This window comes from Galeopterus variegatus, unplaced genomic scaffold, assembly GCF_000696425.1.
Source record: "Galeopterus variegatus unplaced genomic scaffold, G_variegatus-3.0.2 Scaffold4978, whole genome shotgun sequence".
NCBI classification, from domain to species: domain Eukaryota; kingdom Metazoa; phylum Chordata; class Mammalia; order Dermoptera; family Cynocephalidae; genus Galeopterus; species Galeopterus variegatus.
In genome coordinates this window covers 70,121-92,788 of record NW_007731089.1, presented here as the reverse complement: position 1 = coordinate 92,788, position 22,668 = coordinate 70,121, and the positions used below count along the sequence as shown (strand labels likewise).

Below are 22,668 nucleotides of genomic sequence, written 5' to 3'. Positions count from 1 at the left end.
TCAAGGGGATGGATAGAGATCACAAGTAGATCACAAGTTAATCTGTAAAAGCCCTGAATTGTTTTTCATTTAACAAGTACTCTGATCATTTTGTCTTGTATGCTATTTTTGTTTGTTCTGTTTTTAACATTTTCTGAAGTAAAACAAAGACAATGCTAAAAATCATAGTCACACTTTACATATATTTAAAAGTCATAGCTTTGGTTGCTCTACAAATAATTTCCCTTTTAAAATTCATTCCTCGGGCTGGCCCCATGGCTCACTCGGGAGAATGCGGCACTGGTAGTACCGAGGCTGCGGGTTTAGATCCTATATAGGGATGGCCAGTGCGCTCACTGGCTGAGGGTGGTGCAGACAACACCTTGCCCGGGGTTGCGATCACCTTACTGGTCAAAAAAAATAAAATTCATTCCTCTAAGGAAGCTTAATGATCTTCTCCAGAACTTTCAAAGAAATATTTATAAAATAATTTGGCTTGGTTGCAGATACTATCCATGTTAGAGAAGCTTTCTACATTGTTTTTCATTGTCTTTATTTAATAACTTGGAGTGTCTGTTAATATATATTTTTTAATTGAATATAATTCAAATACCGTAAAATCCACCGTTTTGGAAGTATATGATTAAGTGGTTTTTAGTTTACTCACAATGTTGTACAGCCACCACTATCTAATTCCATAGCAATATCATTACCACCAAAATAAATGTTTTTACCCATTAATGGTCATTGCCCATTTTTCCTTCCCCTAGCCCCTGACAACCACTAATCTACTTTCTGTCTCTATAGATTTGCCTATTCTGGACATTTCATATAAATGGAATCATGCAATGTGTGTCTTTTGTGTTTGCCATCTTTACATAGCATAATGTTTTCAAGGTTTGTTCATGTTGTAGCATGTATCAGTACTTCATTCTTTTTTCTTTTCTTCTTTAATAAAACTTTTATTGTGGTTAAATGTGCATAAGATAAAATTATCATCTTAACCATTTCTAAGTGTACAGTTCAATGGTATTATGTACATACCTATTTTTGTGCAACCATCATTACCGTCTATCTCCAGAACTCTTTATCTTGCAAAACTGAAACTCTATTCCCATTAAACAGTAACTCCCCATCTTCCCCTGGCAACCACCAATCTACTTTCTGTCTCTATGACTTTGACTACTCTTGAGTACGTCATATAGGTGGAATCATACAATAGTTGTCTTTTTGTGTCTGCTTTATCTCATGTAGCATCATCTTTATGCATGTTGTAGCATGTATCAGGATTCTGTGCCTTTTGTGGCTGAATAATATTCCACTGTATGGATATACCACATTTTGTTTATCTATTCTTCCATCGATAGACATTTGGGTTGCTTCTACCTTTTGGCTATTAAGAATAGTGCTGCTGTGAGCATTGGTGTACAAGTTTTTGCATGGATTTGTTTTCATTTCTCTTGGGTGTATACCCAGTCATATGGTAATTCTGTTTAACTGTTTGACAAATGCCATACTATTTTCCAAAGTGGCTACACCATTTTACATTCCACTAGCAGTTCTGATTTCTCCATATCCTCACCAACAATCCTAGTGGATGAGAAATGGTATCTCATTAAGCTTTTGATATGCATTTCCCAGAAGACTAATGGATGTTGAACATATTTTCATGTGCTTATTGGCCATTTGTATGTCATCTTTGGATAAATGTCTATTCAAATCCTTGCTCATTTTTAAATTGGGTTATATGTCTTTTTATTGTAAGGTTGTAATAGTTGTTCATGTATTCTGAATACTAGAACTTTATCAGATACATGATTTGCAAATATTTTCTCCCATCTTATGGATTGTCTTGATTTCTTTCTTTTCTTTTTTTTTTAATGTGGAACGCTTCATGAATTTGCATGTCATCCTTGCAGAGGGGCCATGCTAATCTTTGTTTCATTCCAATTTTAGTGTTTGTGCTGTCAAAGAGAACACTCTCTTGCTTTTTTGACAGTGTCCTTTAAAACAGAAAAGTTGTTAATTTGATGAAATCCAATTTTTTTTCCTTTGGTTGCTTGTGCTCTTGGTGCAATGTCTTAGAAACCACTGTCTAATCCAATTGCTAAAGGTTGTGAAGATTTACACCTATGCTTTCTTCTGTGTTTTATCATTTTAGCTCTTACCTTTAGGTCTTTGGTCCATTTCGAGTTAATTTTTGCATATGGTTTGAGGAGGGGGTCCAACTTCATTCTTTTGAATGTAGGTATCCAGTTGTCCTTACACCATTTGTTGAAATATCAGTTCATATATCCTTGATCTGAAATTCTCACACTATGGAAAAAATAACCAGAGGTAATTGGGCATAAGTTCAGTTAAGCAAATCTTGTGTTCCTTTGTTCTTCATGCTCCAAATTGTTCACCCTAAGCACTCTGTATTTTGTTTCCATCCCTTTACTCACTGCAATTCTCACTTATAAAGAATTTACTTTCTCATTTTTGTATGTTGAAATCACACCTATCCTATGAAATATAATTTAGGTGCCACTACATTCCATAGTCCGTTACAAATTGTAGCTTATTAATACCTTCATATCTGTTATCTTGTACTATCCTGTGTGCAGTTACAGGTAGATGAGACGTGTGTTTACCTATAAGGAAATTGAAGCATAGAATGTACTTCAAGAAGTTTGTGGAAAAATAGAATTAAAAGGTAATATGAATCTTTCCGTGAACTTTTTGAAGTATCTTCATATTAATTTACTTAGCTAAGTAGCTGTGGAACTCAAACTTACCTTTCTAGAATAGTGCTCTTTCTGTTCCCACTGCCTTGCATTGTAGAGCCTTCCTTTACACACCCTATTCTTCTGAGATTCTCTCTTCTTTCTCTGAATTCTCTTATGTGGAAGTGGGGAGGGATCTGGGATTTAGACCTACATGCTCTTCAACCAGAGCAGCTCCCTTTGTCTGTTTTGTTATATATACTTGTATTGCTTATAAAGACTTGGGGGGAGGGAATAATTACTGCTTTTTACTGCAGCCCTTACCACATAAGATGGAGTCTAGATTTCTTTAGGTGACCTGTGAGACCTTCTAGCCTTTTTCTTCAGTCTCCTTTCTTACTAGTACTTCATTCCCTCTGTGCTCTAGCCACAATGGAACTGCCTATGGTTGTCTCCCATATTGTGCAGTTTCTTATCTGCACTCTAATTTTCTCCCCTCTGTAAGAATGTGTGATTATATTTATCTAGCATTTTCTTTTTCACCATATCTGGTGATGAGACCCAGTTCTATATTGTCTGGAGTTTACCAGTGTCCTTAGTTCCTCTTGTGGCTGTCCCCAAATAAATCACACCCAATTCAGATCAATATTGGTAAGCTGTAAGGGTATATAAGAATAAGGACTGCATCTTTATTTTTTCCTCTGTTAAGTACTCCTTTATTTTTCAAGGTTATTTTTCGTGCTGTACTCAGTAGTTCAGTTGAATATAATCAGTAACCCATGTAAGTTTAGTTGCAAATGTGGAATAATTTTCTTACCATAGGCTCTTAAAATTCCTGTTGACTGCTCTTTGTGCTCTGTAACACAGCTGATAGACTAGAGGCAGTAAGTGATTGATTGTGTATGATACAGCTGTAAAGGTAAATGTATGTGGCATGGATTAGCCATAGATGGAAAAATTAGCCTTCGAAAATATATATAATTGCTAGGGCTGGCCCGTGGGTCACTTGGGAGAGTATGGTGCTGATAACACCAAGGCCATGGGTTCAGATCCCTATATAGGGATGGCCAGTTCACTCACTTGGGAGACCGTGGTGCTGACAACACCAAGTCAAGGGTTAAGATCCCCTTACCGGTCATCTTTAAAAAATATATACATACATACATATATATATATATAATTTCTCTGATGTAGTAGTGGCTTAATTCAGTTTGTTATAGACTTAGAAAAAACAAAGCTCAAATGAATGTAGACTAAAGTCCTTGCCAGTATATAAGCCATTTTCTGTCTTTAGTAGCCTTCCTACGATGTATCAGAATTTGACCCATATGTACTAAGCCAGCAAGGTAAATTTGAATCATTTTTAATTAATGTATCATCCTTTTTATTAGGCATCAGGATGTCTGTCTGGTTTGATTACTTATGACTGAATCAAGATTTGACTTCCTGGTTTTTTTTCTTATTCTTTTTAAGGAAAACTCTTGTTTCCTTTATTTGTCCTTTTCTTTGTAAATCAGTGGGTAAAGTAGCTTCTGGATAGTAGTAAATTGCAAGTTCTTTAAGGGGAAGAAAGTATAGACGTTGGCATTTGCCTTTGTTCTTTTTGTAGCACTGATCTGGAAATGTTGGTAAATGGTGGTTGTGTGTATGTAATTGTGTTTAACACAGGTTGACAAATTTCAAAGGTAATGTTAGTGTCACCAGTGGATGTATTAAACTGTTCTTCCATACCTGTGTATCTTGGGAATGTTTGAGCAGAAGGTGTAACATTTTATGTTGTGGTTATGGCCACTCAGTATTCAGCTGCTAAAATGTGGGAATAGAACAGACAGAGTTCATAGACTGAACATTGTATTTGTTTCTGATACCTGGAATTGGTTCAGCTGATTTGAAGTGAAGGGACAAAGACCATAATTTTCTTTAATACTGGCACATTGCAGTTCACACATATCCTCACTTTATTGCCCCATTATTTGTGAGAGCTACACTCTTTCTGTCATGTGTCTTCAACACTCTTTCTGTTATGTGTCTTTACCACTGCAGTCATAACAGCTCAATAGTTGAGTTGGAAGAGAGGATGAACATTTTTATACAAGTGCATTTTTTTAAGTGATTGATTATTTTTTGAAGGGTGCACTTATAGGGGTGCTGCCCATCCTGTCTAAGGCACAACTGTGCTTAGCAGATGTCAAAAGTAGTACTACTGTAATTTTGTCTGGGTCATGGAATGGTGGTGGCTAGAGATTCTTGTGGACCAGGAGAAAGGGTTTAGAAATATTTTGGGCAGGGAGATAAATAAAGCTTTTTCTTTTTTTTATTGAGAGCCTTGGATTTGTTTCATCTGCTTCTTTCCTTTCCCCTTTGCCTGTTTATCCTGTGGGTTTTAGCTCCTTCTTTTCTTTTGCCCACAAAAATAATTAGCCACTAGGTTTTATGGACTACTCTGGCTTATTTTTACTTTCTCTATAACTGCAGGGCACATGCCCCATCGGGTCTGAGGAGTCCATAATAATTTTCTAACTCGATGACAAGTCATCATATTAACTCATAACAATTAATTAATTCCAACTAGCATCGGAATTAATCAGGTCTTTTATCACTTATATAATCAGATCTCAAAAGTTGAAACACTTTTTATACAATGTGATTTTTAGTCTACACAAATTCTAATGTTAATCTCCTTTCTTCCAGAAAGGCATATCACATTAATAAATACTCCAGAGTTGCATGAATTTTAATAAATATAAATTGAAGATAAGAAGACCCATAACACTTTTTCAGGGATTTCTCGCTTCAAATCAGGATAAGGAAGAGATACTTGTTTGATAAGAGTTGCTAGCTGTTTGTCCCTCAGCCTTGTGGGCTCCAAATCTAATCTACATTGAGAGGAAAGCTGCAAGAACTATAACTTATGCAGAGAGTTATATCTAGACATGTTTGTTGCTTATAGGCAAATTTATAGGAGGACCCAAATTAGCATTAGAAGATTGGTTGGTAAGTCTGGCCAGTTAGCTCAGTTGGTTAGAGCCCAGCTTTACAACCCCAAGGTCATGGATTCAGATCCCTGTTCCAACTAGCTGGGGAAAAAAAAAAAAAAGATTGGTGAGCACAGAAATCAACAAGAGACTGTAGTTGGATGATCTTAATGACTAGTTACTCCAGTGTTGCTGCATCCAGCCTCAGTATAGCTGCCTCATTGTTGGAAGACTGTGTTCACGGACCCAAGTACCCTCTTCCTAACTAGTTCTGGAGATATTGCCAGTGATTGCTTTTTTCACTTTTCCCCCCAATACCAGCTGTATTCCCAGCATCTAACATAAAGGATACTCATGTTTTGTTTCTTAGAGTGCCACTTAAGTATTTGAGAGGTACCTTATTGTTGCTCCATGCTCCTGCTGGTGCAGGAATGGTAATAATAGAAATAAGTTTTATGTCAGTTAAGACAGTGCTTACCAACTCCTTGGTGTAATGGCACACAGAGAATAACCATATTAGTATGGTAACTGGGGACAATGGATTTCTCACCCTGCTTCTGTGATGATGGAGGGGATCAATATCTCTTTACCATAGAACATTACTTGGAAGCTTTAGGTTGGGGTCTGATTCTGCAGGACTTTGAGTGCTAGGCTTTACGTTTATTCTTTAACAGGCCATTAGGGTTTTTAAGCGGGGAATTAACATGCCCAGAATGGAATTAAAGGTTAATCTGTCAGCAGAGTATAAAATGGATTAGAGAAAGAAGAACCCTAAAACCTGGCAGATCAGTTAGGTTATTGGATTAGTTGAGGTGAAATGATATGGTTAACTTGGGTAGTAGAAATAGTGATGAAACTGAGAAGATGGATTTTTTAAAAATACTATTACAGAGGTAGAATCAATAGGATTTGACAGCTAGTGGTGGGATGGGAAATGAAGTGAAAAGTCAAAGGTAGTACTGATGAACCAAGGTGGCTAGGAAGTAGGAGGATGACGGAATTAGTAGATATAATTAAGTATAGAAACAAGTTTGGAAATACATATTTTTCTTTTTAAGGCATATTGAGTTCTAATAGATATGTACATATTACAAAATGTATAAGGATACTCAGCTGTGCAATGCTACGTAGAAATTGGGAGTGTGGATGGGGAGGCATTATTTCTCAAGAGATGGGGTGGGAGGTATTACATTACTTCTGTGAGTTTACTGTGCTTTATAGTATGGCCTTTAGCCTCATGAACTCAAACATAACCAGGGTGGAGTCATCTTTCAAGGACAGATCCACAATAATCAAGCTCATGTGATGTAGATAAAACCAACAAAGTTAATTTGTTCATTTACAGTGAGGAATAAGTAGCACAGAGATTGCAATCAATACTTGTGTTGGTATGACCGGTACGCTCTCTTTCAGTGTGCAGATAGACTTCATAGGAATCAAGTCATAATCAGAAATTGCTTAGGAAATGTGGCATGTTAACTAGAGGAATTAGACTGCATATTGTATCTTTTTCCTGTCCGTCCCTTTTCTGTTTCCATGCCTCTTGCTGTTCTTTCTGATCAACTCATCCTTAATTTAAAAATATATTTACTTCATATACTGTAAGACTGTAGCCAAGTTTTGCATTCTTATTAGTTTACTGTACAAATACACAGTTGGCTGTGTGGGTTCAGCATCCACAGATTCAGTCAACCGGAAGATCGAAAATATTCAGGAAAACAAAAATAACACTATACCAATAAAAAAAATGGTTTAACAACTATGTAACATTTAAATTGTATTAAGTATTATAAATAATCTAGACATGATTTAAAGTATACAGAAGAATTACATAAGTTACATGCAAATACTACATCATTTTATATAAGGAACTTGAGCATCTTTGGATTTTGGTATTCACAGGAAGGTGTTGGGGGTAGGGGGTCCTGGAACAAATCCCCTGTGGATATCAAGGGATGGCTGTATGTATCAGATCTAGACAAGATAAAGTCTTTTTCCTCAATGGTTTATAGTTAAGTGAGAGGAGGTATACAAGGATACTTTTTAAAAGTTCAAGGAAAAATTGAATTAAAGATAATGAGAATCCTTCCATGAGCTTTTTGAAGACCCCTCATATGTTTCCACAGTATACTATGCTTACCTGTCTGAGAAGGTTTCTAAGTGAAGTCTTGACTGTTGGTAAAAATTACTTCCAGGGACTTGGGTGACCAAATTCAGCAGGCAGTGGAAGAGAGCCCAAAGGAAGCAATAGGATGACATCTAGGTTTCTGACTAGGGCAACTGAGTGCTTTTTCCTACAACAGAAAACTGAATAGGGTAGGAGAATCAATGGTAGATTGTATCAGAAAAGCAAATTTAACTTTTAAGAAATGAATAAAGTTTAAAGTCCCAATGGTCCATCCAGACGTCATTATATAAGGAGGTACTCAGCCCGTTGTGTAAAAGAAACGTCTGTGTCTTGGTGTGCATGATGATTGAGGGTTATGCAACAAGCAGTGTTTTTATTAATTCATTTATTCTTCACAGCAACCCTGTGAAGTAGGGACTGTCCTTAACTCTGTTTTACAGATGAAGAAGCTATTGTACAGAGCAGTAAAAGTAAATTGCCCATGTAGGAAAGGAGATTTGTGGGTTATTATCATGTAGAATTGGTTAAGTCATGCCAATGATATCTCAAATGAACCCATGTCTTATCAGTTACCTTAAAGTAGACAATAGGCTATTGAAATATTTGGGATGCTTCATTATTCGAATGAAACATTTCCTGGACGCAAATTATCTTAGTTCAATTGTCAGATTTCAGAAAGTATAGTCTTGAAAGCAGACACTTGAAGGATTAAAGGAAAAAATAAACACATAACCTTAAAAACTTTAGTCCTCTGAAAGAGTTAGGAAACACTTGTGCTCTTAATGTTTTTTTGATTTAATAGCCAACTCAATTCTTTGTGCATATGAACTTTTTTGTACTTTTTAACTATCTGAAATACTACCTTTTGCAAACGTGAGGTTATCACATGTATTGTTATTCAGTATCTTGTAATAATTCTGTATTACAGTTTTGGGAGAATGGAAACTCTTCACAGATTATAACCAGGAAAATTTTGGTTACTCTGATATTTTAGTTATTGTTAATATTCCAGTTGGCAGCTTCCCTTTATTCCATTACTTCCTTCCCACTCTGGAAAGGTTCTTTCAGTAATGATCTGTGAGTGGGAGCCTCTGTCTTTGTCTGGAAATGTCTTTATTTTGCACCTGCTTGTATATGTACTACTTTAATTGGTTATGGAATTCTAACTGACAGTTGTTTTTTCTCAGCACTTTGGAAGATACTTGATTGTTTTCTGATGAAAAAATCAACTGTCAGTCATATTGTTGTTTCTTCCTTTATAGGTAACGTGTCATTTCTCTGGTTGCTTTTAAGAATTTTCTTGTCTTTGGCATTCTGCAATTTTACCATGATGGTCTAGGTATGAATTTATTTTTATTTTATCTTGCTTGGGATTTAGGGTGCTTTTCCAATTTGAAGATTATATTTCTACTATTAGTGGGAGAGTCTCAGCCATTATCTCTGAATAACATCTCTTCATTCTTTCTGTTCTCCTGCAATTCCTATTGGATGTTATCTTAGACCTTATCATTCTATTTGTATAATATAACTTCTCTTTTTTCATCTTGTTAGTTATTTATAGTGTTCTGAGTAGTTTCTTCAAACATGCCTTCCGTTTTACTAATTTTCTCTTTGTCTGTCTCTTAAAGTTATTTCTGTTTTTTAATTCTTAAAGGCTTTCTTCTTCCCTCACCTCCCAGCTGCCTTTTCTTTTTGGTACTGGATCTGAATCCTTGAGTTTGGTGTTATAACACTGTGTTCTAACCAAGTGTACTAACCGTTAAGTTCCTTTTCTTAATTCTTTGTATCCTGTTCTTTTCTCCTGGCTTTTGTTCCTTTTTCTTTTTAATCCTTTTGATTATTTTAATCAGGAAAAATTTCAAACTTACAAAAAAGTAAAGAGAATACTAGTGTTATAACACTGTGTTCTAACCAAGTGTACTAACCGTTAAGTTCCTTTTCTTAATTCTTTATATCCTGTTCTTTTCTCCTGGCTTTTGTTCTTTTTTCTTTTTAATCCTTTTGATTATTTTAATCAGGAAAAATTTCAAACTTACAAAAAAGTAAAGAGAATACTGTAATAACCTTCTTTGTATCCATCACCTAGCCTCAGGAGTTAATAAATTCTGTTTTATTTTTATGCCCAGCCCCGAGTTATTTTGAAGCCAGTCTTTGGCATCATCTGCTTAATCCATAAATATTTAAATATATATCTTTAAAAGATTCTGGTTAGCTCAGTTAGTTAGAGCATGATGCAGATAACACCAAGGTTCGATCCCTGTGTCGGCCAGCCACCAAAAACAGTGAACAAAAGCAAAAAAAATTCCTTAATCATTTTTAGCATACTTACTTTATGTTATATTGCACACTGTTTTTTAAGTTCTTGGGAACTAACTATCCTGTTTCTGTCTGCTGACCCCTCATTATAAAGGATCTATTCATTGAGTAGTTTTGTTATTTTTAATAGCATGAATGTTGCTTTTTCGATGGGATTTTTGTATACCTTGGGTTGTGGAAGTGTCTTTACACAGTGGTTTGGATTATTTGTTGCTCCTGGGCACACTGAGCTCTAGCCAGTTTTACACACATTTTCAGCTTGTGGATTCACATATCCTATAAAAAGTAAAAATTGAATAGTACCTGTGTAGAACATAGGTTTTGGTTTTGGATTTTCATGGGAAAATATACCACCCTCCACCTCCCCAGCCAAAACAAAGCCCAGGAGGTGATTTCTTATTTCTTATCAGTGATGATAGACAGAATTTTTCGAGGGGCTCCATCCTCCCCACACACTGTGCTGTCATTGTGTTGTAAACTTTCACTTTTTGCTGTAGCTTCCTATATAGCACTTGGATATATCTCCCTCCCTTCCTTTTGCACTCTGCTATATTTCTCCTATTTTATCTATTTCTATTCAGCATTTAGATTATTTTTAGTAGAAGGGATACTGTATTCCAGAACCAGAAAGTCATGTTTCTGCAAATCTGTTTTAAGGTTGTGAGTCACAAATTTCTTAGGTACACCATACTGAGAGTGAGTGAGGACTGTGTGTGTGTGTTTCAGTCTGATATACTGCTCTTCAGTACTCTGAAAGTGACATTTAAAATGTGTTACCATTTCATTTGGTCAGGTAGGCAATACACTGAATGCAAATTGAGACTTGCATTTTAATGTCTTCTGTTTGTGTATTTTATTAAATAGTCACATTAACTTGTACTTCTCATATTGGTAAGAAATGTTGGTAATATTTTATCTAATTTAATATAATAGAAAAATATTAGTAAGTGCAATTTTATTGCCTAACAGGAAGTTTCATGAGATACATCTAGAAAATGAACTAATATCATTAAGATACAGAGTTCCTACAAATCAGTAGGAAAACATTCATTAGGAAAATGGCAAAGGAGATAAACACACTGTTAATAGAAAAGGACATGCAGATGTTCATTTATAATAAGAAAATTGCAAGTAAAACTGTAGTAAAATATTTTTCACTTATTAAATTGGAAAAGATTTTGTTAAAGTTTGGTAATACACTGGCTTCAGAAAGATGTTGAGAAATAGGAACACTCACACACTGCTACAGGTAGTGTAAATTGAAATTACCTCCAGGGAGGAGAGTTTAACAATTTGTCCTAAGGATCAATTATACATTTGGTGCATTGTTGGAAATAGCAAAAGATTGGAAGCAACTTAAATGTTCGTCAGAGGATACTAAATAATTAAGGTATCCATTCAGTAGAATATTGTGCAGTGTTATATATAGAATGAGGAAATTACAAATATGTGGATATGGAATGATCTCAGAGGCATGTACATGAAAAAACCGAGGTGTAGAATGATGTGTGTAGTGTGTGAATATGAGGGAGAGGGGAACATAAGTGGATATTAAATATTTTGAATCTCTAGAAGAATGTACAAGAAACTAGTAATGATGGTTGCCTTGAGGGAGGGGAAGAACTGGATGTCTAAGAACCCAGGGAAGGGAGAAGAACTTTATTTTTCACTTCTGAATTTTATATGAAATACACGTATTACTATTATGTTAGTGGGAACTAGAGTTTCATTGTGTGTAACGAGAAGATACAAATAAGGGAGGAAGAATCCTGTGGTGTTAGATTTGAATTGGACATACCAGTATGAGACCATGATTACAATAATAATAATAATAATAATGTCCCTGAAGGAGCTTAGAAACAGGGAACATAGTGAGGAGACTATCATTTTTCCTTAGAAATTTTAGAGTGGTTGTTAACTATTACACATTGTGACTTAGACAAAAATAAAGAATTAAAGCAAATACTTGAAGAAAAGCACCATGCTATTTCAAGGTAGAATTGTATGAAATTCCACTTCTATTGCATCCATTTTGGCATGTTACCATGCCATGGCTGATGTTTATTTGACCAGATCCTATTGAATGATAGGCACTGTGCTAAATTTTGTGAATAAAAAATACTGAGGAGGGGCCGGCCCGGTGGCGCACTGGATAAGTGCGCCGCTTGGGAAGCGCGGCGGCACTCCCGCCCGAGGGTTCGGATCCCACATACAGACCGGTTCCCGCTCACTGGCTGAGCGAGGCACGGGGGCAACGCCGAGGGTTGCGGTCCTGTTGCCGGTCCCCGGTCCGGTACGGGGGCAACACTGAGGGTTGCGATCCGTTGCCGGACACGGAAAAAGACAAAAGAAAAAAAAAAAAAATACTGAGGAAACATTTTTATCTAGAAGTTAATCTGCTTAAGGTTGCCATTTTGATTTAGTACTTCAGAATTAGTGTAGGTTCTCAAAACTGGAGAATATTTTTATTATTTTATGGAGGAGGAGATTAAGCTAAGGAACTTGATCTAGACTCAGACTCTAGAACCAGATTACTGCCCTGATGCTCATTCCACTGAGGTATTCAAATACAGTAATTCATAGTGAATATTGTGAAGTTCGGTGCCTTTAGTACTCTTGGTGATTGGGTAGTTTTTCTTCTTTCTTTTTCCTTTGTAAGAGTACCACCTTCAGTGACTTTCTACCTCTTTGTGCAGTCGTGCCTTTTCGTATGCTGGTCTCTCTACCTTGGAATGCCTTCTTCCCCCAAACTGTCTACCTGCTTGTATAATCCTATTTACCTCTATAAGATTCAGCTCATTTTGTGCCTTCTTAAGAAAAATTCTTCTAATTTCTTAACAAGATAGTTATTTCCTCTTTTGACCTCCCACAACATTTTGTATATTCCTTTGACCCAGTGTTTCTGCCCAGGTGGGGAGGGCAGCACTGACACGAGTGGACAGAGGTCAGTGAGGCTAGATTTCCTTTAATGCATAGAGGTACACAGACCGGTGTAACAAATTGTCCAGCTGCTCCTTCATTTACATTTAGTTTTATATTTAAACAAAGTTTTATTTTATGGCTTCAATAACATTTAAAATTAACCAGGAATGCAACTACTCTGTAAAAATCAAGGGAAGACTGTACTTGATTTTGCTTGTAACTTGCCTTGTCAGGCCATTGATGATAATCAAACAGACTTTGTAATAAGCCTGTATTTGAAAGTTGTTGTATTCTTGATGATTCTTAGGGGCAAACATCTGACTACATTGTGTTTAAACTTTAGACAATGTGAATGTTTATATATTGTTTTATTATAAATTACTTCATTTGTCCCTTATATCTTAGTTAGGACATTAATGTACATTTTAAAGTTGTATAGATCTATTACTACCTACTAATTTCAAGATAAAGAGGCATAAAATATTAGTTATGAAAGGAGTTATATTAAAAGGTAATTGAATGGGGAAGAGGGGCATCAAAGATATTAAAGCTCTAAAGTCTTATTACTAAAGTTGCTTTGATTATTTTTTGGCATTAATGAGATTGATATTTACAACTGGTCATCTGAATTAACATCTGTTCATTTCATACATAAGGGACTTTAAAAAAATCTCAAGGAGGGCCGGCCCGTGGCTCACTCGGTAGAGTGCGGTGCTGATAACACCAAGGCCCCGGGTTTGGATCCTATATAGGGATGGCCGGTGTGCTCACTGTCTGAGCGTGGTGCTGACAGCACCAAGTCAAGGGTTGAAATCCCCTTACTGGTCATCTTTAAAAAAAAAAAAAAAAATCTCAAGGACTGCTCTTAGTGATAGATGGCATCACATGTGATTCTCAGTGCAAGCTTAAAGAAGTTTTAGCACCTTTTATATGAACATTAAATGGCACAGCAAGATTTAATTTCTTACTTTTAAGTGTTGAAATAATATTTTGAATCATAATTTTATTTTATTTTGTTTTGGTTTTTTGGCTGCTGGCTGATATGGGGATCCAAACCCGTGACCTTGGAAAGGCTGCACTCTAGCCAACTGAGCTAACTGGCCAGCCTTGAATTATAATGTTAATGCCTTATTTGTAGGGTGATCATACAATATCTTCCACAGCGGGATACTTCTAAGCATGAAAAGAAATAGCATTTCATAATTATACTAGGACAGCAGGCTTAAAATGGGATGGTTCCAAGCAGTCTAGGGCATATGGTCACTCTACTCCTCCAGCACACTTCATAGTTAAAATGTCTGGTTATAGAGGTTTGGAATTTGGCATATGCTTAAATGAAAATTTTAATCTTGAGGGGGATACAAGGAAGTAAGGATCTGATTCGACTGTGCAACTTGAGTTTGGGCTCTGACTGATGTCATGTGCCATGTGATGTCAGCTAAATCACAGCCTATAGGATAAGTCATTTTGGTCATGAGGTTTGCTTCTATCTATGAAAATTTTTTACTTCGTTCCTTAGTTCATTTTCTTTTTTTAATGAACTTAATATGGCACCAGAGGGGTATAGAATTCATCACTTTTAGATACTGAGTCTTAACAGTTCTAAATCAGTAATATATATATATATTTTTTTTTGTCTTTTTTTTTTTTTTTTTTCGTGACCGGCAACGGATCGCAACCTTCAGTGTCGCGCCCGTACCGGACTGGGACCGGCAACGGGATCGCAACCCTCGGTGTTGCTCCCGCACCTCGCTCAGCCAGTGAGCGGCCGGTCTGTATGTGGGATCCGAACCCTTGGCAGGAGCGCCGCTGCGCTCCCAAGCAGCGCACTGTAGCAGTGCACCACGGGGCCGGCCCAAAATCAGTAATATTTTTAAATAATGTAAGGACAATTAACTGTTCAATGCAATAATTTTATTAATGGTAGAAAATATTTCTATAGATGAATTGATGTTATATGATCAACCTGGATAAAGTCTTATTTGATTCATTGCTTCCTTAGTTAATGCAACAGATCCTTTATGAGATTTAACCCAAGCAGTTATACTCATTAGTAGAATGATAATTTCTGAGATTAAAAGGCTTTTAGATCATAGTACTGTCATTATATAGTTATAGAAACAGACACTTGAGAAGCTGTGATTTGCCACAAGATCACAGAGTGAATGACAGTATCAAAGTAAGTTTCACAAATGATAATCTAACTTCTCAGGCTCATATATTCTGAAATAACACAAAGTTACTCTGTCCCTTTTGTTTGTTTAACTAATTAAAAATAAATCTCTAGGGGCCGGCCCGGTGGCGCACTGCTACAGTGCACCGCTTGGGAAGCGCGGTGGCGCTCCCGCCGAGGGTTCGGATCCCACATACAGACCGGTTCCCGCTCACTGGCTGAGCGAGGTGTGGGCGCAACACCGAGGGTTGCGATCCCGTTGCCGGTCCCGGTCCGGTACGGGCGCGACACTGAGGGTTGCAATCCGTTGCCAGTCACGAAAAAAGACAAAAAGGGAAAAAAAATAAAATAAATAAATCTCTAGGGCTGGCCCCATGGCTCACTCGGGAGAGTGCGGCGCTGGGAGCAATCTCTAACTGAAGTTTGTTTGGCCTTATCTCTCTTAGATATGCTCCATTTAAGGTATATTTATGTGCTGATTAAACTGATAAAAATATTTGGATAGTGACTTGCATATATACCCTAAAATTAAAGATTGAACATGTTAATAGTGTGTTTATTAATGAATTTCACTGAGCTGATAGAGGAAATTAAAAATCCTTAGATCATTTTTTTTGTTTACTGTTGATCTTAAGGACCTTCATCAGTACATACTCTTTCTTAAATAAATCAATGCTGTATAATTTTAAATGAGAGACAAGAGCAGCTTATTTTGTCTGTAAAACAGAAATCACTTATAAATGAATTTAGAGGAAAAAGAGTAGTTTGTTTGGCGCTATAGAATATCACCACTGAAGCCAAATTAATTATTTTGGAAAAGCTATTGAAGTGATGGTAGAATTGTTATATGCACAAATGGTTAACTCTTAGAGATAGAATTAGTATTGGTTTTGTTATTCTTCCTAGCCTTTAAGACATAGGAGTGTGAGGAACAGGAGAAATAGTTATTCTAAATTTGCATGAATATTATTTCTCAGCAGTTTCATTTCTTACATAGTTCTTTACAGTTTTTGTGGTATCCCATCCTATTTTTCTGAGATTAAACTTACTCTAAGGTCGTTCAGCATCTCCTAAAACAACCTGTATTCTTATTTATATTCTTTCCTTTTACTTTCCTTGTTTCTCTGATCTAGAGTGCCCTCAGTTACTAGTCTATCTTGTTATTGTGGATAGTAATACCCTGACCTCTTTACAGTTCTCTCACATTCTCAAAAAGGAATGTACTCCTCCTTGCATTCTGCCTTCTAGTCAAATAACACTGTTGCTGCTGGAGGGAGTCCCAGTCTTAGCCCTCTTAACCTCCCAAGATCATAAAATTTGCTGGTTTTGAAGAGTTTACAAGGGGGAGCTCCTGCTTAACTCATCAGAATAATGTACAGAAGAAATTAGTGGGGGAACTTTTAACTACATGTGTGTTAAAACCGATTCCCTTCCTCACTCCTGACTTCTTACCAGTACCCTTATTTGGAAAGATTTTCAGGGAGCTACTTGTCAGTTTTTCAGTTTTTTTCTCTCTGATCTGTGTTGAATTTTTTTATAGTTTAAAAATTCTTACATATTAAGTCGTACAAGTAGGCTATATATCTTAAGTGTTTATACCCTGTATTCTGTCTGGTATTAATAATTAATACCTGGCATTGATAATACTAGATACAGCCATTATTTTGGTAAGACATGAAGCAAAATTCATTGTGTCTTTTAATTGGACTAAAATATACATTTCTGCTACTGATAATATATGGAAAGATAGAATCATTCTGTACCTGTTGTTTCCTACACAGAGAACTAGTGGTATCTGACAAAGTACCATGATACTTGGCTGAAACTCCAGGACAGAAGTAATGCCCAAGTCACTTTATAAAAGCCCAACACTGTAAATCATACGTAATGGGTATATGCAAATGAGTCAAAAGTTTTTTTTTTTTTTCCTTTTTGTCTTTTTTCGTGACCGGCAACGGGATCGCAACCCTCAGTGTCGTGCCTGCACCACGCTCAACCAGTGAGCGGACCGGTCTCTATATGGGATCCGAACCCTCGGCGGCAGCGCCGCCGCACTCTACCGAGTGCGCCACCGGGCCAGCCCTTCATATATCTCTTAAAGTGCATAGTTAATGGTGTACTTACACTGTGAGCTTCTTGAGGGCAGGGATCTTATCTGAGCTCTTCTCTATCTATGTCCACTCTGGTCAAATACCTAGCACTTAGCACTTATCAGTAAATATTTGTTGAATGAATGGATGAGTGAACAGGCTGTTTCTAATTACAGTGTTTGGTGTAATCTAGCTTTGTCAGTAGAAACTATGGGCCATATCATTTAAAGCCTGCCAGGACAACTAATGGCACCAACCTGATCCCGCCCTAAGAACATGCTTCAGGTCCAGGCTGGTATGGTATTGTATTACTGTGGTAGTTAATGATTCAAATGCGAGATAGGCAGAAGTATATCATTATAAGTTCTTGTCTATAATTAAATAGCATTTGTTAATGCCTAATGTTTTATCTTATTTCTTTCAGGAATTGTTGGATAAGTATTTAATAGCCAATGCAACTAATCCAGAGAGTAAGGTCTTCTATCTGAAAATGAAGGGAGATTACTTCCGGTACCTTGCTGAAGTTGCATGTGGTGATGATCGAAAGCGTAAGTAAATATGAGTAAAGCTATAATATAAAAAAAGGAAGTGGGGATAAATGGGATACTGTGACAATAGTCTATATGTAGTTTCCATGCTCTTTGTAACTTTTAAAAAAAAATGGAATCTATGTGTTAAGAAAATGAATATTACCTTTTGTGCTCAAAAATGGAAATATAGTCATGAATTTACATTATATGCCCTTAAAAAAATTAAACTCATATATGACCTCTAGTTTTAATCTGATATGGGTATTATTAAAAACAGGCTTAATCTTCTATGCTTTAGAATTTTGATTCACCATCTTTTTAGTTCCAGAGTCCTTTGCATATATGTTATAAGTGATCATGTATTTCACATGGCCTTTAGTGTTACTATGCCTTAAAATATAAGATAGTTAGAAATTACATATACAACATAGAGGATATTGTACTTTTTCTGTTGGTCTTGTTAATTCATTAACTAGCACCTATTTTAAAGGGTCGTAACATTGACTGCTAACCAAATTTCGGAGGAGAGGTGAGATGAATGTATTATTGCTACTGTATAATTTGTTCCAACCTCACAGTAAATTTGAGTGACCCACATGGTTAGGTTTTACTCTAGAAGGGTGAATACACAGGAGCTGTTCATTGATAAACTAGTAACACCGAGGGTTGCAATCCCGTTACCGGTCAGTAAAAAAGACAAAAAGGAAAAAAAAAAAAAAGAAAGCATGGATTTGGGAAAAAGAGTAATCAAATTGCCTAACTTGATTGTTAAAAAGTCAAAGTAAATTTATTAGCAGTGAACTCAGTCTCTTAGGGTATTAGTGGTGGCATATAATATAGACACTATTAAATTTTGTGTATGTGCCTGCTACCACATTTAAGATCTAGGTAGAAGTATCACTTAACTCCTTATTTTTTTTCCAGTAAGTGTATTATTCTTCATTTTGCCCCATCCAAAAGGTGCACCCCCACAAATAGTCACCATGACCTCTTACTGAGTTATTAACTGAAAATGAGTCCATTTTACCATCCTAAGTATCAGTGTAATTGAAGATATTATCATAAAGATAAGAGAATTGGATGTGAAAATATAGGCACAGAACTAAACATTTAAATATCAGCGGGTCAAAGATTGGGACATAGCCTCTGGTATTAATCTGATTTAACACTTCCTTGGTCATTGGCACTTTCAAGTCCCACATATAGTCCTACATACATTCTGATAGTCTAGGATTTGTAGGTAGGCTGCCTTTACAGCCTAAGAGCTGAGACACTTAATTACTACTCACTGTCTTCTGGAGCTTCTTATTACATGAGAGCTGTACCAGTCATGATTAGATCAATAAATATGCTATTTCAGAGGAAGGAAAACGCACACATTCAGGCCGTGAAGGAATAGCTTAATTTCTGATACTTCAGTAAGCTGTAATGGGCCCAGTGGCCTCATACAGAAAATTGCCCTTTTCAAAACATGGATATAATCAGGTTAGTGTTGGTAATACTTTATCGAAACATATTTTGAGATGGGTGACATTTTATTAGGCCGCTAATCAGACTCTGGTTAAAGCAAATTTTGTTTTATATATTGGCACTTGGGCTGGCCTGTTAACTCACTTGGTTAGAGCATAGTACTGGTAACACCAAAGTCATGGGTTCAGATCCTCTTACTGGCCAGCTGCCCAAATAATTCCCTAATTCTGTACGTTGGTACTTTTATATTGCCTGTCACAAAATACATCTTCATACCAGGGATCAGTACTATTGTTTCTACAAATAAGTCACAGAAATACAGGGATTTTGGTGGTGATGATCTTTGCAAAATGTTTTCATTGTTTAGGGAACGGGTATTCCAATGAAACTATTTTTAATCGTTACATTTAGGAGTCATAGAATTAAAAGGTATGAAAGATGAAAATATAGGCACAGAACTAAACATTTAAATATCAGCGGGTCAAAGATTGGGACATAGCCTCTGGTATTAATCTGATTTAACACTTCCTTGCTCATTGGCACTTTCAAGTCCCACATATAGTCCTACATACATTCTGATAGTCTAGGATTTGTAGGTAGGCTGCCTTTACAGCCTAAGAGCTGAGACACTTAATTACTACTCACTGTCTTCTGGAGCTTCTTATTACATGAGAGCTGTACCAGTCATGATTAGATCAATAAATATGCTATTTCAGAGGAAGGAAAACGCACACATTCAGGCCGTGAAGGAATAGCTTAATTTCTGATACTTCAGTAAGCTGTAATGGGCCCAGTGGCCTCATACAGAAAATTGCCCTTTTCAAAACATGGATATAATCAGGTTAGTGTTGGTAATACTTTATCGAAACATATTTTGAGATGGGTGACATTTTATTAGGCCGCTAATCAGACTCTGGTTAAAGCAAATTTTGTTTTATATATTGGCACTTGGGCTGGCCTGTTAACTCACTTGGTTAGAGCATAGTACTGGTAACACCAAAGTCATGGGTTCAGATCCTCTTACTGGCCAGCTGCCCAAATAATTCCCTAATTCTGTACGTTGGTACTTTTATATTGCCTGTCACAAAATACATCTTCATACCAGGGATCAGTACTATTGTTTCTACAAATAAGTCACAGAAATACAGGGATTTTGGTGGTGATGATCTTTGCAAAATGTTTTCATTGTTTAGGGAACGGGTATTCCAATGAAACTATTTTTAATCGTTACATTTAGGAGTCATAGAATTAAAAGGTATGAAAGAAGAAAATAATTTTAGCCCTAGAGATGGAAGAAGCTGATTATACTATCTCATTTTTTTTTTTAATTAAAGCTGATCATAAGCAAGCAACCTTATAAACTAGTTTTTAAATACCCATTACAAGATAATGTTTTTGGTTTGCTACTATGGTTTTATAAAAGAAGGCTGCAGAGAAAAATCTGATTCTACCAAGAGCTAGTAGCTTATGTTAAAGTTGTTAATGTGCATTTTCAGTATCATGCTTTTTTATTTTTATTTTTTTCCCTTCACAGAAACGATAGATAATTCCCAAGGAGCTTACCAAGAGGCATTTGATATAAGCAAGAAAGAGATGCAACCCACACACCCAATACGCCTGGGGCTGGCTCTTAACTTTTCTGTATTTTACTATGAGATCCTTAATAACCCAGAGCTTGCCTGCACATTGGCGAAAACGGTAAGATGTGTGTCCAGAAAATGCCCTCTTTAGCTAAGGTTATTTGAGATACCATGGATGTTCGTTTCTAGGTGTTTTATTTGGATATCCAGAGATGATTTCTACCTTATTTATTTGTGTATCTCCTCCTTTTTCTTACCATCATGACCACCTTCCCTTATCCCTCTCCATACCTACTGTCCCTTAACTATGATTATAAGCAATAATATTTGTCTAAAGAGCATATTAGGTAGAGTAATCAAAGAAGTATGAATAACTTTAAGGAGGAAACATAAAAGATGAGAAAGTATTGCCTGCCAGGTTTGGTTACTTAGAGGAACAGCATTAGCTGCATTCCTCAAAGTGTCTCAACATGGAAGAGTAAATAGGGTCTTTTGCAAATAAATACTAGTTCTTATTTGTAAAAAGTGTATTAAGCGTTACTGTTGTGTTATGTGTCATGTGAAAGAACCAAGAAATGCTTATTTACTTATTAAATACATACAGCTTCATAAGTTTCAGGTCATGCTTATAAGTTCTTAAACTGAGAATCTGAGGGGATGATTCCACTGAGTTTGTTGTTAATTGATAATAGAATGCAAGGTCAGTGTTCACCTATTTTATGAAAATGGTTCATAATTGTAGAATAACTAGTTTCTGTTGATGCAAATATTATTTACCATGGATATTAATATTTATCAGGCTTTTGATGAGGCCATTGCAGAACTTGATACACTGAATGAAGACTCATACAAAGACAGCACCCTCATCATGCAGTTGCTTAGAGACAACTTAACAGTGAGTTGTTCACTATTTTAATTTTTTTTTCCTTTTCAGGAATAGAATTATTTGTATTTTATTTAAGGCTCTCTATCTTTTGGGGCAGTTATATAAGAGCTACACTCATAGAAAATGAAATAAAAGTATTGAGTACTTGTTAGCATTTTGTATAGGATGACCGTTCTTTTGTAGGCAAGTTTTCAAATTGAATAGGCATTTATCAGACCTTCCGGAGATGGTACTAAGATACTAACTTTACTATTTCATTGGGATGAAGATATTGATAAATTATGTTAATAGAGCTTATGTAGTTTCATTGTTTTTTTCCTTTGGGTAAATGAGCTGTGGCTAGTTAGGGACTCTAGGTAATTAGTCTTTTCTAAAATTGCATACAACACCTTGTTCTAATACAAATTTACTTTGTGAATTGTGTGTGATGTTACATAAGCATTTGATAGGGAGTAAATCTGTACCCAAATTTATTCCACCTCTGCCTTTTAGACTCTCTTATTTTTTCTCCCTACTCCTTGGATAGGTAGTCGATAAAGTAAGCAATCAAGAAAAGGTACAGCTTGAGCTTTACATTGCGTTCTTTTATAGGTTCAAGTAAATTTGGTAGGCTAAAATCTTACACTGAACAGAATGTGAAAGAATACTTTTTTTTTTTTTTTTAAGAATACATTATTTAATAGAAATGTAATTCTCCTGGCCCCCTAGTTTGGTGCTTTTCCTTTTTTTTTTTTTTTTTTTTTTTCCTTTTTGTCTTTTTTACTGACCGGTAATGGGATCGCAACCCTCGGTGTTGCGCCCGCACCGCGCTCAGCCAGTGAGCGGGAACCGGTCTCCACATGGGATCCGAACCCTCGGCGGGAGCGCCGCCACACTCCCAAGCAGCGCGCTCTTTAGCGCGCCACCAGGCCGGC

The 22,668-nt window shown here is 36.3% G+C and overlaps 1 protein-coding gene across 3 annotated transcripts in view; it reads left to right on the top strand.

Annotated features, from left to right (window-relative positions):
- YWHAQ (tyrosine 3-monooxygenase/tryptophan 5-monooxygenase activation protein, theta) overlaps positions 1 to 22,668 on the top strand; it is a 33,059-nt gene that overhangs the window by 7,271 nt on the left and 3,120 nt on the right. For all 3 annotated transcript variants that reach the window (XR_551685.1, XM_008588700.1, XM_008588699.1), the window contains exons 3-5: positions 17,713 to 17,836; positions 20,823 to 20,986; positions 21,668 to 21,763. Coding sequence is in view for 2 of the 3 variants with exons in the window: in XM_008588700.1 (XP_008586922.1) it covers positions 17,713 to 17,836; positions 20,823 to 20,986; positions 21,668 to 21,763 (384 nt within the window). In the remaining variant the exon portion in view is untranslated. The remainder of the gene's footprint in view (positions 1 to 17,712; positions 17,837 to 20,822; positions 20,987 to 21,667; positions 21,764 to 22,668) is intronic.